The sequence below is a fragment of the Sebastes umbrosus genome, chromosome 9 (assembly GCF_015220745.1).
Source record: "Sebastes umbrosus isolate fSebUmb1 chromosome 9, fSebUmb1.pri, whole genome shotgun sequence".
NCBI lineage: Eukaryota > Metazoa > Chordata > Actinopteri > Perciformes > Sebastidae > Sebastes > Sebastes umbrosus.
The window spans coordinates 3,789,266-3,815,000 of NC_051277.1; the positions used below are offsets into that span (position 1 = coordinate 3,789,266).

The 25,735-nt window shown below is 46.0% G+C and overlaps 1 protein-coding gene across 11 annotated transcripts in view; it reads left to right on the forward strand.

The window, feature by feature from the left end:
• Positions 1-25,735, forward strand: part of si:dkeyp-44a8.4 (collagen alpha-1(XXIII) chain) — a 148,269-nt gene that overhangs the window by 83,510 nt on the left and 39,024 nt on the right. For all 11 annotated transcript variants that reach the window (XM_037780778.1, XM_037780781.1, XM_037780773.1 and 8 more), the window contains exon 3: positions 23,170-23,214. In XM_037780778.1, coding sequence (XP_037636706.1) covers positions 23,170-23,214 — 45 coding nt within the window. The remainder of the gene's footprint in view (positions 1-23,169; positions 23,215-25,735) is intronic.

Sequence of the window (25,735 nt, forward strand, 5' to 3'; positions counted from 1 at the left end):
CACATCACAACACACATATGGTCCCTGAACTCTCTTCAGGGACTGCTGCACAGTGGCCCAGTCCGCTGCTTCGGTCAAACAAACATCAAAGAAATTGGAAGTTTAGACAACTTGATAGTCTGTGTATACCGCAGCAGAGGAAACCTCATACTCCGTTAACCTGAGACGTGCACTTCTAGGCTATTTGCTTTTACACTCACTATTTCCTCTTTCCTGCTCGCACTGATACATCGCAGGACCGACGCACCTCAGTGTGTGCATGTTAGCGCGGTGTGAGCCTGCACAACTGGAAGATATGCATGTGATGTGTAGGCCTGTGCGATACAAGAGCATGTGGAATATGTCCGCCTCAGTGTATCCCGTGTGAAAGTCTGTGTGAGTAGGCTCGTAGCAGGTACTCGTGTCATTGCGGTGAGTCATGCCGTATAAGGACCCGGGGGATGCTGGAAGCTCTTCAAAGTGAGTTTTGAGGCTGTTTTTGCAGTGAAATGAGCTGAGAGGATCTGGACTCTGCAGATGAAAGAAGCAGAGAGTGCGGCGGGATTGGTACACACAGCATGGATCTGAGTGGAGGAGATCTGGGCCACAAGACGTAGCACCCGCCCGTGCAATCGTGTGTGTTGTGTGGGGCTGTGTAAGAGGGTCAGTTCTTGTCTATGTGGGGGTGCAAGACCTGCACGCAGCAAAGAGAAATAAATATCCCAATAAATCATGTTAATACATCAAGTGTGGAACACATGATTGTGTTGCCTTTTGATGTCCACAATAAACTCCCACCAACTTAATAAAAGATCAAAAGATTTATTACACTTTTATTCGCCATGCTTCATTTCATTCCAACATCAGGAAACATGACATATTATATCAACATGTGAAAACAAGCCAGATTGAAGACAGACTTATATATTTATACTCGTTTTATTGACACCATCAGGAAAATTTCTTCGCAGTGAGAAACACACTGGTGAGGCAACAGGAAAACAGCAACCGATCAGACAGTGTTCCTGTAGCACGTTAAAGCTGAAGTAGGCCAGATTGGAGCTAATATGATTTAAAAAAGTAAATGAAACAGGTAACCTGAAAAAAATCATGTGTCCTCTGTGTCCTCCGGTGCTCCTAACGGCATCTGCAAGATTTCACAGACTGTTGGAAAACAAGCAGTAAGAGCTGATCTGAGGTCTGCTGTCCATCTGCCGTCTATGAGAGCCGGCTGTCAATCACTCTGAACTCCGACCAAACAGTCAAACTAGGCAGCGCTGATCAAATATGAATCAATATTATGTTACGTTAATGCCTATTTCTCTCCTCAGATGTTTTCAGGATCATCTTGTAGTGCACGGTTTAGCTGTAAAATGAGAAAGTTTGTGACGCCGTCGCCGCCATTGTAAAATCTGGTGAAGGAACACCAAGTTCTGGTCACATGACCGGAGCACAGCCAATAGGAACACTCTCTCAATGAAATGAGCTGTGATTGGTCAAAGTCTCCCGTAACGGGCTAGATGTTCTAAAGCCTGAAAACAGAGCCATGAGGAGGAGCAGAAATCTAGTTATCTCTCAGAACACTTGAATTACAATATGCTGAAAGGTTATTATGGAATTTGTGCCCAATGATGCCAAAAATATATACTGACTACTGAAGCTTTAATGTTATTTATTACACGGCTTTGTTGAATACTCGATTCTGATTGGTCAATCACGGCGTTCTATGGTCTGTTATTTCTTTATAACAGACCGTTGCTATGGGCGTAGTTCGGATGTCGGACTCTGGCAGACCAAGTCTGAGACCACAAATTATTTCCCTGTCAGGGGTTTATGTCACAGCAATGACCGGGTCGCTGTACATTATCCCTTACACACATGTATATACAGTATACATATCTCTGCTTCAGCATGTATCATGAAGTGTTTCCTGTGCATCAAGTGTAAGACACAGACATCCTGAATGCTACGGCGACCACCTGGCTGACCGCGCAGCTGCACCGTGCGACGCTGGCCTCGAGTGCAACTGCATGACTGCGGAGCCCGCAGAGCCGTAATGAGGGGAATCCATCAACAAAGAGTCAGCACAGGAAGAAGCAGGTGCGACTGCATACCGTACCAAAAAAAAGAAGATTGGTGACTTTTGTTATTAACAAAAAAATGGAAACGGAACAATTACAGCAACTTAAAAATGATCCTTAAGAGGAAAACCTCGAAGCATTGAGTAAATGACTTGCTGACAAATGAACGGGCTCGATGATGAATAGAAAGACCTCCGGCACAAAATCATTTCCTTACTTTTGTACTCCAAATTTCCAGGCACCTTTTGGCAGTAACAAATGTGGAAAATTATGAGGACTCCCTTTCTTCTCCTGACATGGATTCCCCTCTATAGTCAGTCAGTCTGGCCTCATATAATGTGTCCTAAACACACTGTGTGTGTGTGTGTGTGTGTGTGTGTGTTTCCTAACAGCTGGGCTGGCCCCACTGAACCAAAGCACCATGGATGGCTGCTAATAACCCACCCTAATAATCCCTACATTACCTAATGTCTTTCTCTGTTCACTGCCATTAAATACCCATTCATTATAATGCCAACAGTTAGCGCTATTGTGACCGGGGTCCCAGAGGTGCGACCTGATGCTAGACGACGGCTGGTTGACTCTGCAGCGGTGCGGCGGGCTGGCTCATGCCCTTGGGTGGTGATTACCCAGGGTTCCACAGAGGTGAAGCCCAGAAACGGAGCTCCCTCAGCAGGGCATGTGGTTAATGAGGGGCTGGGTGTGCTGCTGGAGCCCCCCAGACTGGAACGATAGGAAATACATATACGCACACACAAGCTGGGTACTGTACTGGGAGACAAACCACAACCCACACAGTCTCAATGTTCATTTGATCTGAGCTCCATATTTCCTCCTCACAGTGGAGCGTAGGGAGAGAGCCTGCTGAGACGGCTCGCAAGACAAGTAGCTGAACATTAAACACACATTTGATGGCTTACATTAAAGTCACATTTTCTGAAGCTGGCAAATTTGACTCTTAACAGCATTCATATGTAGATGCAGAAATGGAGGGCGTTCTGCTCTGCTTACGAACCCGCTTAAGACGGTCGTTCCACAAGGGTTTTATCCCGGATCAAGTCTGAGTTTTGAGACGGTATGAGGCTCAGCAGTACATGTCTTGATTACACCGCTGTGTATGTATGTAGGAGCTAATTAGACGCACGGAGGAGACTCCCCCCTGGAGGATGGCGGCTGGATATATATACGCTGGGGACTCTGGGAACTTTACTGGAAACCATTAAGGAAACAAGACATTTCCGACCGCAGGGAACAAGAGAAACGACTGAAAAATGAGAAAAAGTGAGGCGCTTCAGGCCCAAACTGTTACATGATTGTATAGTGTGTGTGTGTGTGAGGCCTCTTTGTCCAGGTCGCGTGGCAAATTACACGTTGGCATGGTAACAGCATGGCAAGCTCATGTCACTTTTGTTAGATTCTCACCTCTGTCCAGTCAGGTCTCTTATCCACATCGTCATTAATCAATCTTTTAATGTCATCAGGGTTTTGAGCTGCAACTTGTGGCAGCGCCTGCTTCTGTCTTCGTGTGTTTTCTATGTGCAGAGTGAGAATAACACACAGTTTAAATATGGAAAACCCGCATTCTTCATGTCACTTTCAACTCCCGTTGGAGAAACCGACGGAAACTCTTCATTACGGTTGATACGTTACGTGAAGCGTGGGGTCGGGGATAGTTAGCAGCGACGCAGTTGAACGGCGGTGGGATCTGTGAATGGCACCTGGAAGCAATTGTGTTTCCCTCCCTGGAATATTTATGTATTGGTGAATTATTCTAAGCATGTTCTCTGTGTTTATTTCTACAATGATGTCTGGCAGCATGGCAGAACAACCGTGCAGCCAATCGGTCCACTCTGAAAGTTGAGTATGAACTGTTGCATGTGCGTGTGCGTGTGCGTGTGCGTGTGCGTGTGCGAAATGTGCATCTATTGACAACGCAGTAGCAAACTCGGTCCAACTGTATCCCTCGTTAAAGTGAAGTCAGCCCACCTCCCCTCAGGCTTCCCTTTTTATATGCACCACCCCGTATCCAAACACTGTTAAAGACTCATAAAAGCTCAGCATAATATTTTCATATCTGTCATCTTACGCTGTTATAGAGGAGCCGAAGGGAAAAGGAAGTCGCCTTCGTTTTGTGGTATCCATTCCCATCATAACACACAAGCTCCAGTTCCCCATGGGGATGTTTGTTGTGATGTCTTGTGGCACCAACGCAAACACACACAGTCCGCTGGAGGCCTGGAGGCCTGGTGGATGTGTTTAGTCTTGGTGGGCAGCACACAAGGAGAGGGTTTGGGTGTTCTTTGGATGTATGCTTTGTTTCTCTTCACTGTGGTCTCTGTCTATAGGAATTATTTGTCTTTGTGATTTTTAGATCGGCAGGGCTGAGGGATGATTCCAGTTTATTAAAACGTGGGTTTTATTTGTATACACCGATCAGCTACAACATTATGACCACCTGCCTAATATTGAGTAGGTCCACCTGACCCGTCGAGGCATGGACTCCACTAGAGCTCTGAAGGTCTGCTGTGGTATCTGGCACCAAGCCGTCAGTAGCAGATCCTTTAAGTCCTGTAAGTTGCGTGGTGGGGCCTCTGTGGATCGGACTTGTTTGTGCAGCACATCCCAAAGATGTTTGATCGGATTGAGATCTGGATAATTTGGAGGCCGAGTCAACACCTCCAACTCGTCGCCATCCACATGAAGTAAAAGAAAACGTGATTCATCAGACCGGGCCACCTTCTTCCATCGCTCCGCGGTCCAGTTCTGATGCTCACGTGCCCATTGTAGGCGCTTTTGGCGGTGGACACGGGTCAGCGTGGACACCCTGACCGGTCTGCGGCTACGCAGCCCCATACGCAACAAACTGCTCCTCACTGTGTGTTCTGACACCTTTCTATCGGAACCAGCATTAACTTCTTCAGCAGTTTGAGCTCCAGTAGCTCTTCTATTGGATCAGACAACACGGGCCAGCCTTCGCTCCCCACGTGTATCAATGAACCTCGAGTCTGACCCTGTCGCCGGTTCACCGTTTCTCCTTCCTTGGACCACTTTTGGTCGGTCCTGACCGCTGCAGACCGGGAACATCCCACAAGAGATGCAGTTCTGGAGATGCTCTGACCCGGTCGTCTAGCCAGCACTATCTGGCCCTTGTCAAAGTCTCTCACATCCTTACGCTAAGCCATTTTTTCTGCTTCCAACACAAAGTTCAAAATGTTCACTTGCTGTCTAATATATCCCCCCACCCCCAATGCCAGGTGCCATGGTAACGAGATAATCCATGTTATTCCCTTCACCTGTCAGTGGTCTTAATGTTATGGCTGATCAGTGTATATAGCTGTGTCTTGTAATGCCATCTGAAATGGAGCAAATCTTTGGCATAACTAACTTTGAGAAGGCATACACAGCGAGGTGCAGACCAGTGTCGGCCTCGATGCAAGTCCATAAAAATGAACCATGACTTCCAAACATTTGGCATGACAAGGAAATAAAAACGAACTATCCTTTTAAAAGCAGACGCAGTAGCCCCCTCAGTGGGATGTTTTCTTACTAAGTAAGGTGATGTGGAGAAGGTGGTGGTGTGTATCGTATGTTGAGCTGTGAGGACGGTTCCGGAGGGTGTGGAGGATGGGTGAAAGGTGACACCCTGACAAGTGGTGTTTACGAGAGTTGAGAATACCAAAGGACAACTGCAGGCCGTCTCGAATATGAGATCGAAGGAGCGAAAAGAGGAGGAGGGTGACTGAGACGGAGATGTGCGCCAGTGAAAGTGAGAGGAAGACGGAAGTCGAGCTCCAGGCGGGAAGACGTGCCGGCGACATGAGGATCCCTCTCAGACTAACACCGGCTCTTAACCCGGAGGTCAGACGGAGAGAGGTGTGGAGAGACAGAGTGAGAATATATAGTGTGACACAACCACAGCGGAGGAGGGATCCTGGGAGAAACTTGGCACCCGTTCTCACTGTCAAAGTCTATCTCTTGGCTATCTTTTATTGGGTGAATGTGTGCCGGAGAGGCGGGCCTGCAGAGAACATGTGAATGGGTATGTGTGAGGGTCAGAGGTCACCTGTGTTGGAATACAGAGGCAGATTTATGGGCGCCACCAACCTGAAGGCTGGAGGTCGCATGCGGACTTTGTTACACGCTTAAGCCGACACACACTCACACAGAAAGTGTTGAATACCAGCCTGCTGATGCTGAGGTCATGTGTGCTGAGGTCCAAGTGATAGATAAAAGAGGGAACGAGGCTTGTGTGTGAGGAGGAGGCCTTGGGGGTAAACTCTATAAAGTCTGATTAAGATGGAGGACAGGGGACATTGATCAGTGAAGAAACAAGCTCTGGAGAGTTGGCTCGTGTTGCTCTGTATCATTAATATCTATCAGGATGTGAATCTGGCGTGGATGGATGAGAGGCCGAGGGAGAGAAAGAAGAGGGAGAAGTTTCCCAGGGTCATACTGTTGCCCCTCTCTTCCTCACTTTATTCATTCATTATCTTCCTCCCTTTTGCTGTCACTTTGCAAAGAGTGCTTTTATCTCCTGCGGGGTGGTTTGGTTATGAAATCTAAACCTGCAGGACGAGTGTTTAACTATTTATTCTGATTTAAACCTGTAGTGCATGTTGCTGCTACTTCATGCTCCCCTCTCCCTTATGGTGGGTTTCTATGTCAGAGGTTTATCTTACCTCAAGGGCACTAAATATTTGTAGGCCTACGTTTGGACTTAACAGATTGGGTTAAAAAAAAAAAAAAATGTTCTAACATTTTGATAAATACGCTTATTTGTTTTCTTGCTGAGAGTTAGGCCCTGTTCAGACCTGGTATTAACATGCATCCTCAGTGATACGATCACAAGTGGACAGCTCTAAGTACAGGTGTGAATGCACTCAGGACGCATTGAGGAGGATCCATCAGACCACATTCAGAGGTGGTCTGGGCCACATATGACCACATTCTGCGTCCTGGACCACATTAAGGATCACCGCGCCCCTCAGGTGAATAAACAGGCAGACACGGGCGCTTGTCAGCATAATAACGGCCTCTGTGCTCTACTGTAACCTGTCCATACAACTGTATTTTATTAAAATATATCTTATCTATAGGCTACATATCTACAGACTATCAGACTGGGAACAGGAAGTGCATTATTATCATACTGTTGGAGACATGTTGTGTTTTTGTTCTGCTGCTTTGCGCGGAGCTGACACCCGCCCGACTGTTCTCTGTCTTCCCCGGCTCTCTGGAGCTCTGTACCCCGCTGTTGTCTGGCAAAAGCAGCGGTGCCGGCGGCACGAAGGTCCCCGGGGACCGCCGGTACAATAACCTTTTATTTTGATGTTAATATAATGTACCAGAATTCACGAATATGTAGCATATTAATAGTGACATTCATGTAATATTACGTCACAACAGCTGCTATATTAGCCGTGTGTTTACTGCGTGTTTATTTGCATACGGAGCGGGGAAGTGAGATCGGATCACAAGTGGCCACCAAAGACGCATTTTAATGCCAGGTGTGAACAAACGTACTTAAAGCTGTCCACTTGTGATCCGATTTCCAGAGGATGCATGTTAATACCAGGTCTAAACAGAGCCTAACTCTCGGCAAGAAAGCATATATAGTTTATGTTTATTCCACCAGTACAGTTAGGAGTAGGATGGGCTATGCTGAGGTTTATAAGCAGACTGTATGTTTGGAAAACTGCCAGTCTCTCACGCTTTTTTATCACGAGTTTAAATGAGGAATTCTTCTGCACTCCGCCGTCATAAACAGGTGCTTTAGGTTTGACCTGCTCCTCCTCTGCTGTACTCTCCGACAGCCAGAACAGATTATTAGGTCCTGTTAGCGTTCCCTGCCAAAAAACCTGAGGCTTGATCTTGCATTTATTAAAACAAGCATCTAAAACATGTGTTGCACTTTGATTTTCTACAACAATGGATCAGTTAAAAAAAAAGGGTATTTTTATGGCTTCAACAGAAGGTTGATGAGAGGTGTGCTGTTAGAGCCATTTCACTGAGTTTGGTTTTAAGGCCACATTGGCTCAGCTACAGTCAGGTGCATGCAGACAAAGCCTCCATTGTTGGGAAAACCTCACATAGTCAGCTTTGCTATATAAACCTCCTCTGACCGATTTATGAGACAGCCCCCATCCCGTGAATAAAAAATATGAAACATTTTGAAAGCGCTGCCACTTGGAGCGGATGGCAAGGGGCCTTAAATCACTTTCTCACTGACCGCAACATTTATTTCTTGTACTGATGTATCATTTTACCCACAACACCCGTTGATCTGGGACTCTGGCTCGGTCCAAGAACCTGTCTGTCGGTCAGAAGGGCGTTATACGACCGCAAGCGCTTTTTTTCTTCCACTTCGCCTGGCAGACGGGCGCTGAAACCTGAAGACGTTCTAGTGCGGCACATCAGGGTGACTCCAAACGTTGATTAGCCTTTGGACTGGGGCTTTGGGTCAGCGCCTCATGTCTTTTATCACTGACCAGGACAAATTCTGCTATATAGAACCATCTTTCCCTCCTTTTTTTCCCGCTGTTGTTGACTCATTTGTTGGCGAGATGAGAAGTGAGGTAGCTTGGCGAGAACCAGATACAGCAGGAGAGCTGGAGGCTGGTCAGCGTTCACATTGGGTGGAAAGAATAAAATCCCCATTTCATCAAACAGTAAACATGGAGCAAAATGAAGGTGACATGACTGACTTTGGATGAGGCGTTAGATGAGCGTGTGTTGAGTGAAATGAGCTAAATGATGGCCCGTGCATTGCTCTCTCTCTCTCTCTCTCTCTCTCTCTCTCTCTCTCTCTCTGCAGCTGTGGTCCACTATCTTTTCCCTCTCGACCCTTATGCAAGGTCACCACGTTATGAACTCTGATACAGACATGTGATTGGTCAACAGCAATGAACGGCCACATACCTCTGTCATGCGCTTCCCAGCTGTGTTTAACTTTCATTACTGCACATGAAGGCTATCAGACATATCAGCTGTGTCAGCCATCTATCACAGTCGCAGCTGTCACGGCACACAAACTAACATAGTCTGACACACACACACCGTAAATACTCTCACACACACATGTCTCTCGGGCCATCTGCCCCAGAGAAATGCAAAACTCTACATACCTTAACGGATATTTATTGAAAATGCTGTTATATATTATGGGTAGATGAATGGTTGAATGTAAACTCACAACCGCCTGTAACATCAGACTGATCCCAGTCCATCTACCGACGTGTCAAAGGCTCGACAGCCATCCCAGCCATGTTCGGACCCCGGGAAACCTGAGCAGCTGATTGGACCAAATATGGACGCCACCAATCAGATAAAGTGACGCGTGACCTCCTCCCATAAAGTTCACGCTGGGGCAAGTCTGCACCTGCCACAGGAGCAGCTCCACAACACACACACATACGACACGCTACACTTGAATCACGCAGCATTGAAAGGGGACATGGGTTCGGTTACAGCGGTAACGGAGAGCGAGGGGACATTCAGAGACCCTGCAGTGATGGCATCGTATCTCGAGGCACTATGAAATTATACCCTCCTTGCACACACCTGTACTGTACGTGTAAGCCTTTGAAATAAACAGATGATCATCTTTAAAAGAAGCAGTTGGTAACCTCTCGTTTTGAAATCCCAAAGAGTTCACGAGACGTCACAGAAGCAACAGCGCTGACGTAAGTTCACGTCCCAGCCGGCTGCAGCGGCCGCTCAGATGACATGATGCTATCAGTCTGTTGACTGTGATAATAAAGTCAAGTTGAATTCAGCCTGAGTTTCATGCTTTTGATTGATTGCTGTTTTTTTTTTATCCAAGGTTTCACCTGTTCATTAAGGCTAGATATTACGGTGGGAGAAAAAATCGATACAGCATAGTATCAGGATTTTGCGGGACAATATTCTATCAATACACGGACGTCAAGTATCGACCTTTTATTATATCAACTTCTTCTAACCTCAACAATCCGACGGCCCGACAGCGGGCCCAGCTGCTATTCTATGTTTCAGAGGTCGTAGTGGGCTCAGTCTTAAAGCTAGAGTGAAGGTACTGGTATCTACTGGAAGCTAGAAAAACCTAACGAATCAACTGATACTAGGGATGGTAATTTTGAAATTTTTCTTAATCAATAACCAGCCCTCGTTAACCGGTTATTAACTCTTAACCGACAAGTTTTGTGCCTGAAAACTGCATAATTTGCAGTTGAAAACAGATAATGCTTCTCAATATATCTTATCACAATACTCATACGCATATCGCAAATGTTTAAAACTGCAATAAGATTGTATCGTGACTTAAGTATCGTGACGATGCCGTAGCGTGAATGCTAGATTCTAGATACTGAAGCTGCAGTACCAACAGAAAACTCTTATTTATTTACTGATCTAAATCATTACTTTGCTTTTGTTAGACAATGTTATAAACACTGATGCATTGACAAGTTTGGCTTATTTAGAAAATGTTTCTATTCCCTAAACTAAGGTATTGAAGTATTGCTTTTGTATCAGTCAGTACCAAAATTTAATATATACTTTAGGCATCATCGATATCAAAAATGTATGAACCTAAATATAAAAAAAACATTTATTACATGATGGGAACTATATTTATGAATGGGTACTATTGTATATAACGGTTTTGCTGTGCCCTATAGCCCTTTATTGTTTATCTTGCTATTTTGGATTCCAAATTATATTTTTGTAATTCAGCCAGAAAAGTCAGAATATATTGTTCTAAATGTTCGGCCTTTGGCAACATCACAGCTGTGTACATATAGTTGACGTGCGTGTGCATATATATATATATATATATTGTATATATATATATACTGTATATGTGTGTTCTGTTAGCAATGAGCCAAGACCCCAGATTGCAGATGTATTCAGTCATCATTTTTTGGCGTTTGAATTGTTTCAGGGAGCCGTGTGAATATTTTCCAACATGGAAATTGTCTCGCCATTTAGCCCGTGACGCTGTGTGTGCAGAGAATTCACTTCGTTCCAGATCCTCTAGTTGAGTAATCCAAAAGATATTTACATACCATTCTGTTTTAGAAAAATAACATGTTTTTTATACTGCTTGTTCGCCTAATTAGGCGTCGCTCCACATTGTTAATCACATCCTTGCGCAACTCTTGATCCACGTGTATCACATGGCGCTGGATGTTATTTGCAGAGCAGTGGGTGGGGGGGGCTATGCACTGGGATATAATTACAACCAGACGAGATACAATAGAGTGTTGGCACATAGTGGATGGATCAGGTCAGGTATGCCGGGGCCTGTGGAATGATGGCGGTAATGACTGTAGAGAAGAAATATAGCGGTGGCGTTGGAGGGTGGCGAGGAAGAGGAGTAGACTCGAGCTTATATGGCAGAAAGGTCAGATGGAGTAATTAATCCAAGAGTGTGTTTAAGACCAGTGTCGCAATTTGTACTTACACTTGCTATTTTTAGTGCATAAGTGTGTTCACACTGACAATTATGGCAACAAGCAGCGCACTACAGTATGAGCAGGGTCTGAAATTAGCACTCGCCATCAGGAGATCTGCCACTTTGGCAGGCAGGGAAAATGCTAGTGATGGGAATAGAGAACCGTAGTTGTCCGCTTTCTTGGCATCTCATGCCTCCATGTATATCGATTCCTATTAGTGATACTTCCGACAAGTTACGCATGCACATTGACGCATACGCACACCGAATCATGTTTCAATTTGCTGTGGACCAGAGACACGGCTTGTTTGACACTTACCCTGAAAACTAGGACGCACCCTATTTTTCCCTGATAATGCTTCACTGTGAACAACAAACCTATGTTGAAATCAGCAGGAGGAGAGTTAGTAACGTTACCTGTTAGCAGCCGGTGGGCAGCACAGTCCTGACTGGCTAAATAACGGAGCTACTAACATTAATGGAGGTGCCATTGAGTTATTATAATGAGGCGTTCAAAGTCTGCTCAGGATTAAATCCCCGGCTACTTCAGACCACATGTCGAATTTGTCCTTGAGCGAGCTACTTAACCCCAAATTACTCACCGCATTTACACTTTGAGAAAGCAAATACAGTTAGATGGCAACTACACATATCTGCTTACTTATCCATTTATTTCATGTTCACCTCTCTGAGAAGATAATATATGTAATGTCAAGTGCCACATGTCTGCAGAGGTCCTCACCGAGGTCTCCATTATTGATGTACTAAACAGGCCCACTTTCATTTCTGTATGTATAAAGCAATAGTGTTTGGCATGTCAGTTTTTATGGCTCTCGCCTGCATCACGCCACGCCAAGTCACGACTGTGTAATCGGCCTCTGGACCAACTGCAACCATGTTGCCCATAAACCCCCGATCAGCGTTCAGATCGCTCTCACCTTGACTTCCACAGAGGCTGTAATAATTAGCCTGTCTGTTTCAGGTGTGAGAGAAGAGGAGAGAGAAACCAGAGCGAGGGAGCTAGTTTAAAGTAAGGGCTGTAAGGGCATGAAGGGGTGAGACACCTGTGGAAGAAGGACAGAAGTAATGGTGGAGATTTGAATTTGATTTGCAGAGATTGCTCAGGGAAGCATCAAGGCTGGAATTTGGTTTTAAGAAAGCCGCGGGTGGATCTGTCAGGGTTAAAGAAAAGGGGCTAGTTGGGATAAAGCTTCCCTTTTGAACATTCACACCATGTTTCCTCAACCGTGCCCCACACATTGTCTTCTGTTACAGCCACACACACACACACACACACAAATGCTGCAGGTTTTCGTTTAAAGTCATGGTGATTAGTGCACTTTTCTCTTTATTCCTTTACACTTGGAAGACCCGCCCCCCGCTCTCCTCATGCCCGGCAACTCCGGTTTTACTCTAACTTGTTCCAGAACGTCAAACTCGAACCACATTTTATGAATGGATAAGGGATACAAAGATAAAAGGGCATTTTATCCTGTTATAGACCACCATTCGACATAGACTGGCACTGGACGAAACCGACACTTCAAAATATCCTTGTCAGATTACCACTTAATGCTGCTGACGCTCATCACATTAAAGACTCGTTCTAAAGGAAGTCTGGCACTTCAAGACGCGATCTCGGCCCATGCTCCTTCAGGTGACCCGTGTATTTTTCTTGATCCCCGCTCTGTGTGCCAATATGTGTTAACCCCTCGTGTTTATTCTCCCTGAGGACTGGATTTCACACCTCCGGACTTCCTGGTGAAGTCCTCGCAGCACCGGTGGCCCCGAATCTGATATGATCTACAAACATAAACCTCATTCTCACCTCGATGTCGCACCGACGGCTGCTGTCCACTGCCTTCGGGCACCTCTCCTACTCTTTATGGGGCTCAATGGTTCCCAAATCTGAGGGTGGCGATTGGTCACAGGAGGTTTGTCGATAACCGGTGCTGCTCAAATCACGCATGGTCGAACTGTTTGAATGTGCAGGATTTCTATTTCCAAGCTGAAGCCATTGAGGAGAGGTGTGTGTGTGTGTGTGTGTGTGCGTGTGTGTGTGTGTGTGTGTGTGTAGAGGTGTTGAGGATTTTGCTCATTTGCGTGCGAAGTATGTTTGTACGCTTAAAATCCTCTCGAGTGCTCAAATTCCAGCGTCTGTGGTTACAGTCCCTACCACCCAGGAGCCTGTACGAACGGTGCCGAAGCCTCTCCTCCCATACACGCCAACATGCCCAGCGTCAACAAACACACACATCTGAGTGTGCGTGTGTGTGTCCACGTGCAGTTGAGGAGGGTTTGTTTATCTGGGGTCAAACCATTTAAGGCATCGTCATGCACACATGTGCTCATAACGAACTCCAAACAGCTGGATGCTCACCTTTTTTCAGAAGACTTCCTCTGCTGTCCTCTAAAACAATTTCACCATATACAACGACTTGAGGGAAGAGAAGAGATTCCCCTTTTCACACAGTGAGTGCCGTATATTTGAAGAAAGAAGAAATAACATGTTGTCTCTTAAGGCTGGGCGAGATGGAGAAAATCAAATATCACAATATTTTTTTACCAAATACCTCAATATGGATATTGTGACGACATTGTAGGGCTCTCTAATAAAATATTTACACAATGAGATTTCTGATAAATAATCCTCAGTAATGTGGATATAATGACTAGGTAGGTAAAAGCAAATAATAAAGCAGCTAGAACAGTCTGATAAGTTCAGATAATGACATAAATTTACTGTAATGCAGCCGTTAAAACCAGGAAATGACACAACACTTATGTCATATTACAAAATCTAAGACGATATCTAGTCTAGTAACAATATCTATATAATATTGATATATTGCCCAGCCCTAGTTGTGCTTAGGGATGCACCGATACCACTTTTTTTCAGACTGAGTACAAGTACTTACATTTGGGTACTCGTCGATACCGAGTACCGATACGAGTACTTCTCTGTGCCGAAAGACCCTCGTTAACAGCCAGCTGGAGGGTGTGAGCGACACATGACAGGCTGGGGAGTCCTGAATACGAGGCGGTGCGCCGCGACCGGCTCTAGGTCGGCTTGGAAAGGCTCGGGGCGAAGGTGGCTTGTGGCCGCAGCTTTACAGGGCTCCCCGCCCGGGCCTCGCCGCACCCCGCCGGGGAGGGACAGGGCCCCCTGCCCCCGGTGCGACTGTCAGCCGGGGTGGACTGTCCTCAGTGTGCCCCAACCGCGTCGTGCCGCCAGGGCGGGGCTTGGCCCACGTAAAAGGCGCCAGTGGTCTGCGGCGATGTCGACAGCCCACCCGACCCGTCTTGAAACACGGACTAAGGAGTCTAATGCACGTACGAGAGGGTACAAACAAAACCCCTTGGCGCAATGAAAGTGAGGGCCGGCGCGCCGCCTCAGGTTGGAACCCGGCCCCGCGGAGAAGTGCGCACCACTGGCCAGTCTCACCCGCACCGTCGGGGAGGTGTTTAGCGCGAGAACCCGAAAGATGGTGACGAGAGGTTAACGTCACGCTGCCATAAAATGGTATCAGTGCCGTTGTATTGGAGCTGTTATTCGAGTACGAGTACATGAGCACAGTATCGGACCCGATACTGGTATCGGTATCGGTGCATCCCTAATTGTGCTTCATACAAATGAAAAATGTCATTCACAATCAATAAAACACATTGTTCACTCACTTCAGTACAAATACGGGTCAGATATGAGCAGAAGCTTTTGGTGGCAAATGTTCTCAAACTTAAACTTTATATTTCTGTACGACTGACATCACTGAGTCAGCGTGCTAACTACTACATTTTAGCTTCTACCATAAATATGGCCAGAGGCTAAAAGTAGCATCGGTTCACTTTAATGTGAGTCGATCAATCAGGAGATGAGATGCGTCATGAACTGGGTCGCCCGCCACCTCAGCTGAACAATCTGCTGGGGAAAACTGTTTTTTCTATCCTCACGCAGCTTTGTTCTGCCTCACATTGAGCCTGTTCAGCACCTGAAGACGAAGCTTTGGTCTTCTGGCTGCTGAACTTTCGGGGCGCCCTGGTCCACTTTGTTGTGATCTGCTCTCATTTCGCCGTGCTCTGCTGGTGCTGACTGTGTTTTGCCAGAGCGCTCTCATTGTTTTGACTACGTCCGTCTCTCCGTGTGGGGCGGGCCCCGTCTCTGCCTTCGCCTCTCATTAGCTGTGACACACAGTGACTACCCAGGCAGCCTTTCAGCACTCGCCTGCCACTCAACGCAAACCACCTGCCGGACATCACAACAGCCGAGGTCTCCTTCTTCCCGACCTGTGCGTGCTCACAAGCAAATATAAACACATAATCAAAGCTCTGTCGCACCAAAACCACGAATGAACTGTCAGAGATTATAGAAACCCAAATAAATGCACAATGAGCTTTTTCGTTCATTAGGAACCGAATGAATAATGCAACAGGCATAAACACCTAAACAACCCTGCAGCTGTAAGAGCATGCATGCATACTCACTCACACACACGCAGGTTTACAGCAGCGTCACTCAGCCCTGACGGAGCGTGTCTAGAAAACTATACGTTGATCACACTCGCACGGGCATGAAATAGGCGTCCATGCTCCTCACACAAATACACTCTCAGAAAGCCTCACACACAGACGCCCACTCGGCCGTCACGCAACACTTGATGCTGAAAGTAAAACAGGAAGGTGGACTTGGTACCGATGTGTTCTCGGCTTCCTATTTCCCCAAACACAGATGATGTTTACTGTGTAGCATCTCTCTCTCTAACCACATTTCATCAGTCAGTCAGTGAGGTGAATTATATACGTGTACATTTAGTGTATATAATGGTTGAGTCCGATGTTGGATATTATGGGATAATGTAAACACCTTGCATACATGTGGTGCAGATCTTTATTAAATCTATATTGCTAACATGAGGAGATTTGATGGGATGCGGTTGGATTACAGGTAACTGTTCCTTCCTGTTTGATTCTGGTTATCTGATGGCACCCACTGGGAGACCGCGAGTCTGAACCCGGGCTGACCCGGGGCAGCAGAGAGACGCGGGACAGCTGGATAATGAATCACCACCATGTGAATCACATCCCGTTGTCTTTTTCTCTTTCTGTTTGCCGTTTGCTGTTTACATCCACAGCATGTGTCCCCCATCTTATTGGAGCGAAAGTTGGACAGACGAAGGGAAGCGCTGACGGAGCGGGAGAAGTGGTTGTGTTTCAGATGAGGAAGTTTCACAGCTGTGCTGAAAGAAGGGAATCCTCCCGATTACATCTCTCAGTAACAGTAAACAAGTTCAATGATAGCAATTGACTTAGACGTCTCGTCATGAGCAAATAGATAAAATCACAAATAGTAAAAACAACTTACTTTGTAATTTAAACAACTGATGTACGTTTATAATCAATAACTCTTGAGTCAAGATTTAACATTCTTTTAGTCAAAATCTGTTTAATCTAGGGATGCACCGATACCGGTATCTGGTCGGATACTGTGCTCATGTACTCGTACTCGCAAAATAGCTCCGATACAACGGCACCGATACCACTTTACGGCAGCGTGACGTTAACCTCTCTTCAACATCTTTCGGGTCCTATCGCACGCGCTCCCGCTCCACCTCCCCGACGGTGAGGGTGAGACGGGCCGGTGGTGCGCCCGACCCCACGGGGCCGGGATCCCACCTCAGCCGCCGCACGCCGGCCCTCACTTTCATTGCGCCACAGGTTTTTTGCTTGCACCCTCTGACTTGCGCGTGCATTAGACTCCTTGGTCCGTGTTTCGAGACGGGTCGGGTGGGTTGCAGACATCGCCGCAGACCCCTGGCGCCTTTTACGTGGGCCGAGCCCCGCCCTGGGGGCACGACGCGGTTGGGGCGCACTAAGGACAGTCCGCCCCGCTGACACTTTGTCTACGGCCACGAGAAGCACCTTCGCCCCGAGCCTTTCCAAGCCGACCTAGAGCCGGTCGCAGTGCAAGTGGGAAAAAGAAATGATGCCGTAGAGACACATTGCCTCCAGCTAACATGGAAGCAAGAATTTGACCTTCACCACTTACACCCTTCCTCTCCACACCCCCACCCACCTTTCTCTTCCTCTCCAGTTAAATTCAATTTGCCCCCGTTGCAGGAGGAGTATCGGGGGGGGGGGGATACGCAAGGGGTAGTAGATGGATAGATGGATGTAAGTCCTGTGGTCGTGCATACGGAGTATCACATTCTGCTATTTTCATTTGGCTCCTTATTGCTCCCAGTTGTTGGGTTAAACAAAATGGGGCCTAGAAGAAGAGAGAAGAGGAGGAGAAGGAGGAAGAGGGGGTCCTTCCATCAATCCTGCGCTTTGTTCCGTGGGAGAACTTTTGTTTGCGAGAAATGTCACAGTAGCTAAATCAAGTCGAGCCGCGGCTACGAGGAAACAGACCGAGCAGATGGAAGGATGTGTGTGTTTCCAGAGACCAAAGGTGGTGGAGATGTAGGGAGCGTATTGAGATGCATTATTCTCACTGGAGAAACTGTTGCTCTGGATGTTTTGAGAGAAGAAGAAAGAAAGAAGGAAGGATGTGTGGGTTTTTAAGCCAAGCCCGCCAAAGAAGAGCGCCGGTCGTTGATGCTAATTTCTTCGTAGTGGCCAAACAGCGGTACTGCAACTTCCGTGTCCGGCACGTGATGCCATTGGACCCAAAAAGACTTTTTCCCATAAACTTACATTGAGAAAGAGACGTCAGTAACTCAGCGGATAATTATTTTTGAGGTGAATCAGCTTCCCAGTACGAACACATGAATAGTGTGTAGTAGTGAATGAATCATCACTAGTTGCAGTCCTATACAAAATAGTTCAAAATGAGCTCCAACTACAACAGTGAAATCCTGCTTTTACATTAATGCATGAGTAATAATGATCTAATGATATAATATATAATAGTATAACAGTCACAGGTGTACAGTGTACTTTTACTTTTAATACTTAAAGTACATTTTCCTGATTTTATTTACATACTTTTACTTAAGTAACATTTTCAATGGACTTTTACTTGTAACAGAGTATTTTTACTGTGTGGTATTAGTACTTTTACTTCAGTAAAGATTAGTAGGCTAGTACTTCCTCCGCCACTGTGTGTGTATGCGTGTGTCTCCGTATTCCCTCAGAGAGATCTATCCACACAGGATGTAGTTTTCTCTCCTAACTGTCTGACGGTTGTGGAGGTCCATCTTTCTTTCTTTGGGAGTTTTTCAACACCTGTAAGAGTGAAGGACGACTTCCTCGTTCAGCACTTGTCCTTCCGTCTCTGCACCGCACTGCATCTTTTTTCTTTCTTTCTTTTTGCATCTGTTAACTTACCTTGTTTTTTTCTGTCTTCAATCCTCTCTTCCTGCTCCTTTGTCATCCTCCCATCTGTCTTTACGCTGTAGAAACCAGGGGTCAGCAACCTTTACTATCAAAAGAGACATTTTAGGCAAAAAAAAAAATCTGTCTGGAGCCGCAAAACATTTGAGCATTGTGATGAAGGTAACACAGTTTATAGTCTAAGTATATAGTATATAAGTCTAATGCAGTGAGGGCCAAAGAGACAATGTACTACGGAGTATTAGGGCCACATTGAGGGGAAAAAAAATCTGAGATTTTCAGAATAAATTCATAACTTAACAAGAAAAAAGTTGTAATATTACGAGAATAAAGTCATAGCTTTACGAGAAAAAAAAAAACATGTCAAATTACTACTTTATAATATTATGACTTTATTCCTGAAATCTCCGATTTATTTTTTTTCCTCAACGTGGCCCTAATACTCCGTCGTACCGTCGTACCATAGACCTACAACAATGATAAATAAAAATGAAAATGTAAACAAAAAACAGTTATTCATTTCCATTTTTATAAATCCACAGGGAGCCTCTAGAGAGGAGCTAAAGAGACGCATGTGGCTGACCCCTGAGGTATAAACCAACCGATCACCCAGAAAAATGGAGCTTTTGAGTTGTATAACCTTCTTTTGATGTTGATAACCTTTGACCTCTAAGGAGATACAGCCCATCACTGTGTCTAGTAAAACACGTTCCTCCAGACTATCTTTTACTCTCTCTCTTACGTACACACTGTTTCTATTTCGGTGTGACATTTTCTGACCCCCGGCGTGCCACCGTGACGCAGGAAGTCAAGACTGACACCTGAGTCACATCATGTGTGTTTGTTTGTCTGTATCTCAGTGGGTATAAACGTTCACTCACTGCTCTCGCTCCTGAAATAGGAATCTGACCTATACTCTGCACACTGACGTACACACACACACACACACACACACACACACACACACACACATTACGCTCTGTTCTCCAGCGCTGCTGTTTTTCCCATTAATTCCTCCAGTCGATCCAGCCCTACATCAGCTTGTCATCGCCCTACCTCCATTCCCCCTCAACCCTGCCACACAGGACCAATCACGCTCCCACGTTTCAGTCACTCTGACGCCCGCTCCTCCGGCGTTTTGGCGACCGACTTGTCAGCATGCCGCCGGCTTTCCTTTTATGTCTCAAATAAAGGTAGAGCAGGCATAACCCCCTCCTGTGACCCATATCTTCTAATGCATATCCCTGCTTGAGGAGTTAAATCACCATGTTGTACAAGGGTTTTTAAGGGATTGTGAAGCCGCTCATCCATCCCTTACTGACTCCCTTTTTCTTTTGTTGTGTCTCCACCATCTTTCCTCCGGGACCCTCCAGTCTAACTGCGCTACATCTCCTCCTCCGTCCCTCCCATGTCATTTCTACCCCCTGCTGTCTTTCCTCCCCATCCTGCCACTCCCTTCCACATTCCTCTCAGGCCCCCCCAGCAGAACAGCTCCACGCTGCTGTTTATGGCTGCAGGGGCTCAATCAGAGGAAGTAAAACCCACTATGGAATATGGAGACTGTTAATATAAATGCTGCGGCTGGCGTCTGCGTCTGAGGTTTGAAGGTGTAGAGGTGTTAAATGATTAAAATTGTTCAAACATCAATTTTAAATGAGAGTCAGTAGCTGCACAGCTGTACTCATTCTCCATTGTTTCGTTTAAAATGGTTTCTTCTGGTTGCCGACAAAGTTTGGCGTCAATCAGATAAAGAAGAAGAAGGTAGCAGTACTTCTGGTTCAATAGTACACCGTAGATTGGGCAGCAGTTAACTCTTTTTTTATGCTACTTCTTGAATAGTAATTGATAGCGTATTGAAGGAGGGATGAAAGAGGGAGAGGTAGACGGTAGAGGGAGGTGGAGGAGCACCATCGTACTCTCTTTTGAAAGGGTTGGCAGAGTCAGGAAGTGATTAGGCCACTACAACAACTCCAATAATGACAATAGGGAAAACATGTCTGCAGCCAGAAGCACTTAGCATCAGGAACAGCACCCAGTATGGTTCCTATTTCAGTGGGTTTCATGAGTGAGTGGGAGGGAGGGGATGGGCACATGGGAAGAAAGAGAAGTAAGTGAGGTGTTAACCTACAGGAGGCTTTCAGGCCTCGGTTTGTTGTTTTAGCTGTCAAGCTTTCTTGCCTCACACGTGCATTTTACAATGATAATGATAACACATGTTAGAAACAATAGGTCTTTCACACAGCGGCTAACAAAAGCACAATTCTGGCAGGCGACCTGTAGGTTTTGCTGAAATGACGTCTGTAGCGAGCTTCGTCATTAGCTTCATGTTGTTTGACAACCTGACTCGTTATGAAAGAAATCCTGTAAAATGGTCTTGAATATAAACAGGCTGTTCTCTTTCCCAGGGCATCAAATACAGAGGCTTTGTTAAGGCCATCGGTGTGTGATACCACCACACAAAGCACCCGTTAGCACCAGTATGAGACGCAGTGGGCTCTCCATTAACTACGATGTAAACCCATCCGCGGCGATGTAGTTAAGCTGTTAGTTCATGTTCGGTTTCTTTTTCACTTTACAAACGTAGTACGTTTTAAGTAGTTAGACGGTGAGGACATTTTCTCACCGGTTAATAAACTTGTGACAACACCGGTGTTACCGATTACACCAGATATTTTTCAAGAAAAGACGGCGCTCAATATGTGTAGCGCGCTTACTTTGATCTTTGACGTCAGGTAGCGGTGTGTCTGGCCTCTCCGGTCCAGCTTTCGCAGCGTTGCTGCAGGTTTCCACACCGGCTGTGACCGCTCCGTCCTCCGCGCGGCGATTACCTCATTAACGTTATGGTGTAGCATTAGCATTGGGTTTAAATCTGAAATACTTTTGCTTTTCTCTTCGACACCAAATCCTCGGACATCGTCTTGTCTGTCAACTCTCTTTCATCCCGTGTGTGAAATATGACAGCTGCTCAGCACACCTCTGAGCTGAGACTCCGTACGGAGCAGATGCATTCACTTCCAGTCCGTAGCGTCCGTCGTCCGACTATGTATTGATAACACGGCGCTGATACGCCAAAATCAACTAAATGGGTTTTATTTCTGTAAAAAAAAAAGCAAAACAACGGTGGGGACGGTGGACACGTAATGTATAATCGGTGTGTGCCCGACCACCGTGTAACGCCGACTACTGCGACAAGCCTATATGTTGCCCGAACCTAAAGGGACGCCCAGCGCCGTGACTGCCGTGTCTGTGTGTTATTGTCGCTTGACAGCGTGCAACATCACTCTAGTAAGAGACTGCAGCGGAGTGCACTGTGCTGGCTCTCTGTAATACTTATCTTGTGAGCACAAATGAATTCATGAGAGGGACAGAACATGATAACCGTCTATATAAATATAATATTGTCATTAATTTAAGTATGGTGAAAACCGGGACAATTTGGTCATTTGAGTGTATTGCAGATATTTGTTGGGACTCCGGACATCTAGCTTGAAACCGGGACAATCTGGGACAAACTGGGACGTCTGGTCACCGTAGTTTAGATGCATAAAATCATACTTGGACAAGCAACACAAGTCATGACCCGCAAAACTCTTTAAATACAGAGTATAACCTTCTTACTACAGCACCGTGCATACAGCCTCAACATGTGGAGAAATCCAAAGCTTGGCCTGTTGTGCCTTGTTATAGTTGCTAAGCTAACGGGGAGCGGTGGACGATCTTTCTGAGAGGAGAAACCTGTGATTTGTTTTTTTAAGTTTAGCCAGTTGTACCATCTCCTAAAACAATACTTGTGTTAAATTACCGGACACACGCTGACGCAGATCAGCGGCGGAGTGTAGAGATGATTCATGGTCTTGTAGTAGCATGAGGTCTGAGACTCTCGCTCTGGCCACATCATCTCCTGGTTTCACTACAACATCCCTCCTGCTATTTCTCACAACTTTACCAGACTTCTCCGTCAACGGAAAAGAAAATTGTTTTACCGGAAAAGGTGGAGGTACCAGCTGCATCGCTGCAGGGTCAGAGGAAGGTGGCTGGATGAAGCCCAGGCAGAGAGGATGAATGGGTCTGATGAAGCTGATGTTCAGCCAGAATGAGGCAAGAATTGGTCTTAAACACGCCTGAAGGTCCGGTCCGTTCAGACTTGCATAAAATCACACAGTACATTTGGTTCTGAGTGTGACGGGATCTGTCTTTATGTCAGTACCATGCCAGCTCACACAAACGTAACGCCAGGCAACACATGACCTCCAGCAGTGAAACAGCAAAGTGATGCTCGGTTGTTCTCTACTCGTCCCTGCAGCGCTGAATTGGGGGATTTACTGCTCTGCCTGTGTGTTTTCACAGGGCCTCCAGGAAAGCGTGGAAGGATGGGAAGAAGAGGGGAACCTGGTAAGTGACGTCCGCCACCTGCTTTGTTTGTTTATTTATCCTCTTCTCTCTTTTCCTGGAAGTCTCTTCATCTCTCTCTCTCTCTCTCTCTCTCTCTCTCACTTGCTCCCCTCTCTTTTCCTGGATGACTGGATAACTCCGAGGGCTGGTAAAAGCAGTGACCCGCGAGTCAGTCCGACGGATGACGGGCTGCAGTTGGCCCTTCTCCCTGTCCCTCCTCATTTGCGCAGACGTAGCGCTAAGTTCGGCCATGTGGTTGCACTAACGTTGCCCAGATGTCAGGCGTTTCTCGCTGAGCGGTAGCAGCTGCAGTAGTAGTGTGCGGCCTAATGAGATTCTCCCTCGCCAACATCTCTACCCGCCATTATTGTGTTGCTTTTTTTTCTTTTTCCACCCAGACCGCAAAACACTCATCGAGGAACCAAAACAATGCAGAGACAAAGACATAACTCTTGTTACGCAAAAGATTGTCATGACAGATAGAGCGGATGTTTTTACAAGTTTGAGTCACTCTCGTTTTAAATGGTTTTTATTAAGTGTTGACTCCACCAAATTGTGGCGCGACACTGTCAGACGATTTTTATCAAAACCTGCAGTTTGTTCTGCAGGATGTGTGTCAAGTGGGAAACATCCAGTCTGGTTGTGATTCATCGTCGTAGATGAGATCTGTTCCTGGGAAGATGTTGACTAAGTGAGAGCTCACCGGTAACCTTTATTGCTCTACTTAGCGCACCAAGATCCTTTCTGGAGTTAATTTATCCTTCCAAAGCAGTACTGCAGTATATTTTAAATTAATTCTTGCAAGCTGCTTTTTGAACTTATCTATTGACTTGATTTTATTTGAGGCAGATCTTAAGTTTCATATTTTTGAATCCCACAATTTGCCTATCCGTATTGTGTACCTTTGTTTTTCTGTTAAAGGATTAAAAGCCCCAGTCACACCAACCCGACATCAAAGAACTAGCAGCGCCAAAAGGTCACCAGTTGTGTCGCCTCACATCGCCTTTGTCTCAGCCAAAAAGTTGCGCTCAAACACACCGTAAAGACTATAGACGACGGCCGACTACCACGCATGTTCTGCGCCTGCGTGAGATGAATTAACTCTCCACACTAGCAGGTCGCGGTCGTCTGTATTCGTCATTCAGAAAAGGGGAAACAGGAAGACCGAGGACGGCGGATATACAAGCCGTTGTTATGATACGTACATCAAATAAAGCGGAGTCTGACGACCATTTAGCCTCCACTTAGCTTCACTCCAGATGGACATGTCGCTGTGAAACTATCCGTGTGTTTGAGCGATCAGATGAGATGAAGATGAAAAATGAGAAGGTGTTTGACTTTACTCGTTGGTTTGCTTTTCTCACGTCCGTTTCTCTTGTCATGCACTGATTCGTTTAAGCTGAACAGCCAATCAGAGTGATTTCTCTCACCGACGAGCAACGCTGTCGATTCAACGCGATGAATCGGACGAAAAAACTCAGACACGGGCAGACTAGAGCCGACGGACGCTCACCGGTCGGCTTGGTGTGTCAGAGCCTTAAGCCTGAAGGTATTTTATATTTTTTTTATTGTCAACTAAGCCCATGAAAAGATAGATATACACTATAGTTCCATATTAAACAAGGCTCAGTAATATTCACTTTTTAGCAACGTGACTCAAACAGGAGCTAAAGTTGGTTTATTGGTTGTGATTATTTACGGCAGCATGACAGCATGTGGGACTGACCCTGTGCAACGTTGTGGCTCGCCGATGTGTTTTTTATAGTTTCTGAACATTCTGATCTTTTCATGGGAGTTCTTGACAATAATAGAAATCTAGACTATCACCAGACTGTTCCTTTAAATCCTCTTCATTATCCAACGACCTCTTAATCAGTATAGATTGCAGGAAATCCCTCTGAGGTGTGTGACTCCATCAGGCAATCACAGGACAAGTGAACGCCTGTTTTCAGCCACTTAAAGGAACATTTTGGAGGATTATCATTACGGGAAAGGCTCGCCGTTGAGGTTTCACTTGCTCGCTGTTTGTCGCGGGATGTTTGTCTGCATCTGAAAAGGAGCGATGTGGTTCTGTTTAGGTTTTCTCTCTCGTGTTGTTTACGTTGCGTCCTCACGTTGCAGCCTGGGTGGGTCGGTGGTGGCATGGAGAAGCTGTTACGCCATCATCTCTAACTCTGGGACAACTTTTTTACAAGACCAGAAGAGGTTTTCTGCGTTTTCTCAGAAAAAACAAATGAAGAAACAGAAACAGAAACCTGAACAACAGGAAAGAGGGCAGACTGAGTAGTTAAGCATCTGTCTCCTCCTCTCCTGCATCACTATTCTGTTTACCTCTCTCTCTTTCTTTCTCATTAGTCTCCACACACCTGTCTCAAGTTCAGTGGTTAAAGCTGTTCTTCCTCTAAACCATTGTGCATTTGTTTACCTAACTGTCTGGCCCCAGAAGCTCCTCGTCTCCGGCGTCTAGACGACACAGCTATATTTGATTGACATGGTCTCCATGCCTCATAAACCTCAACAC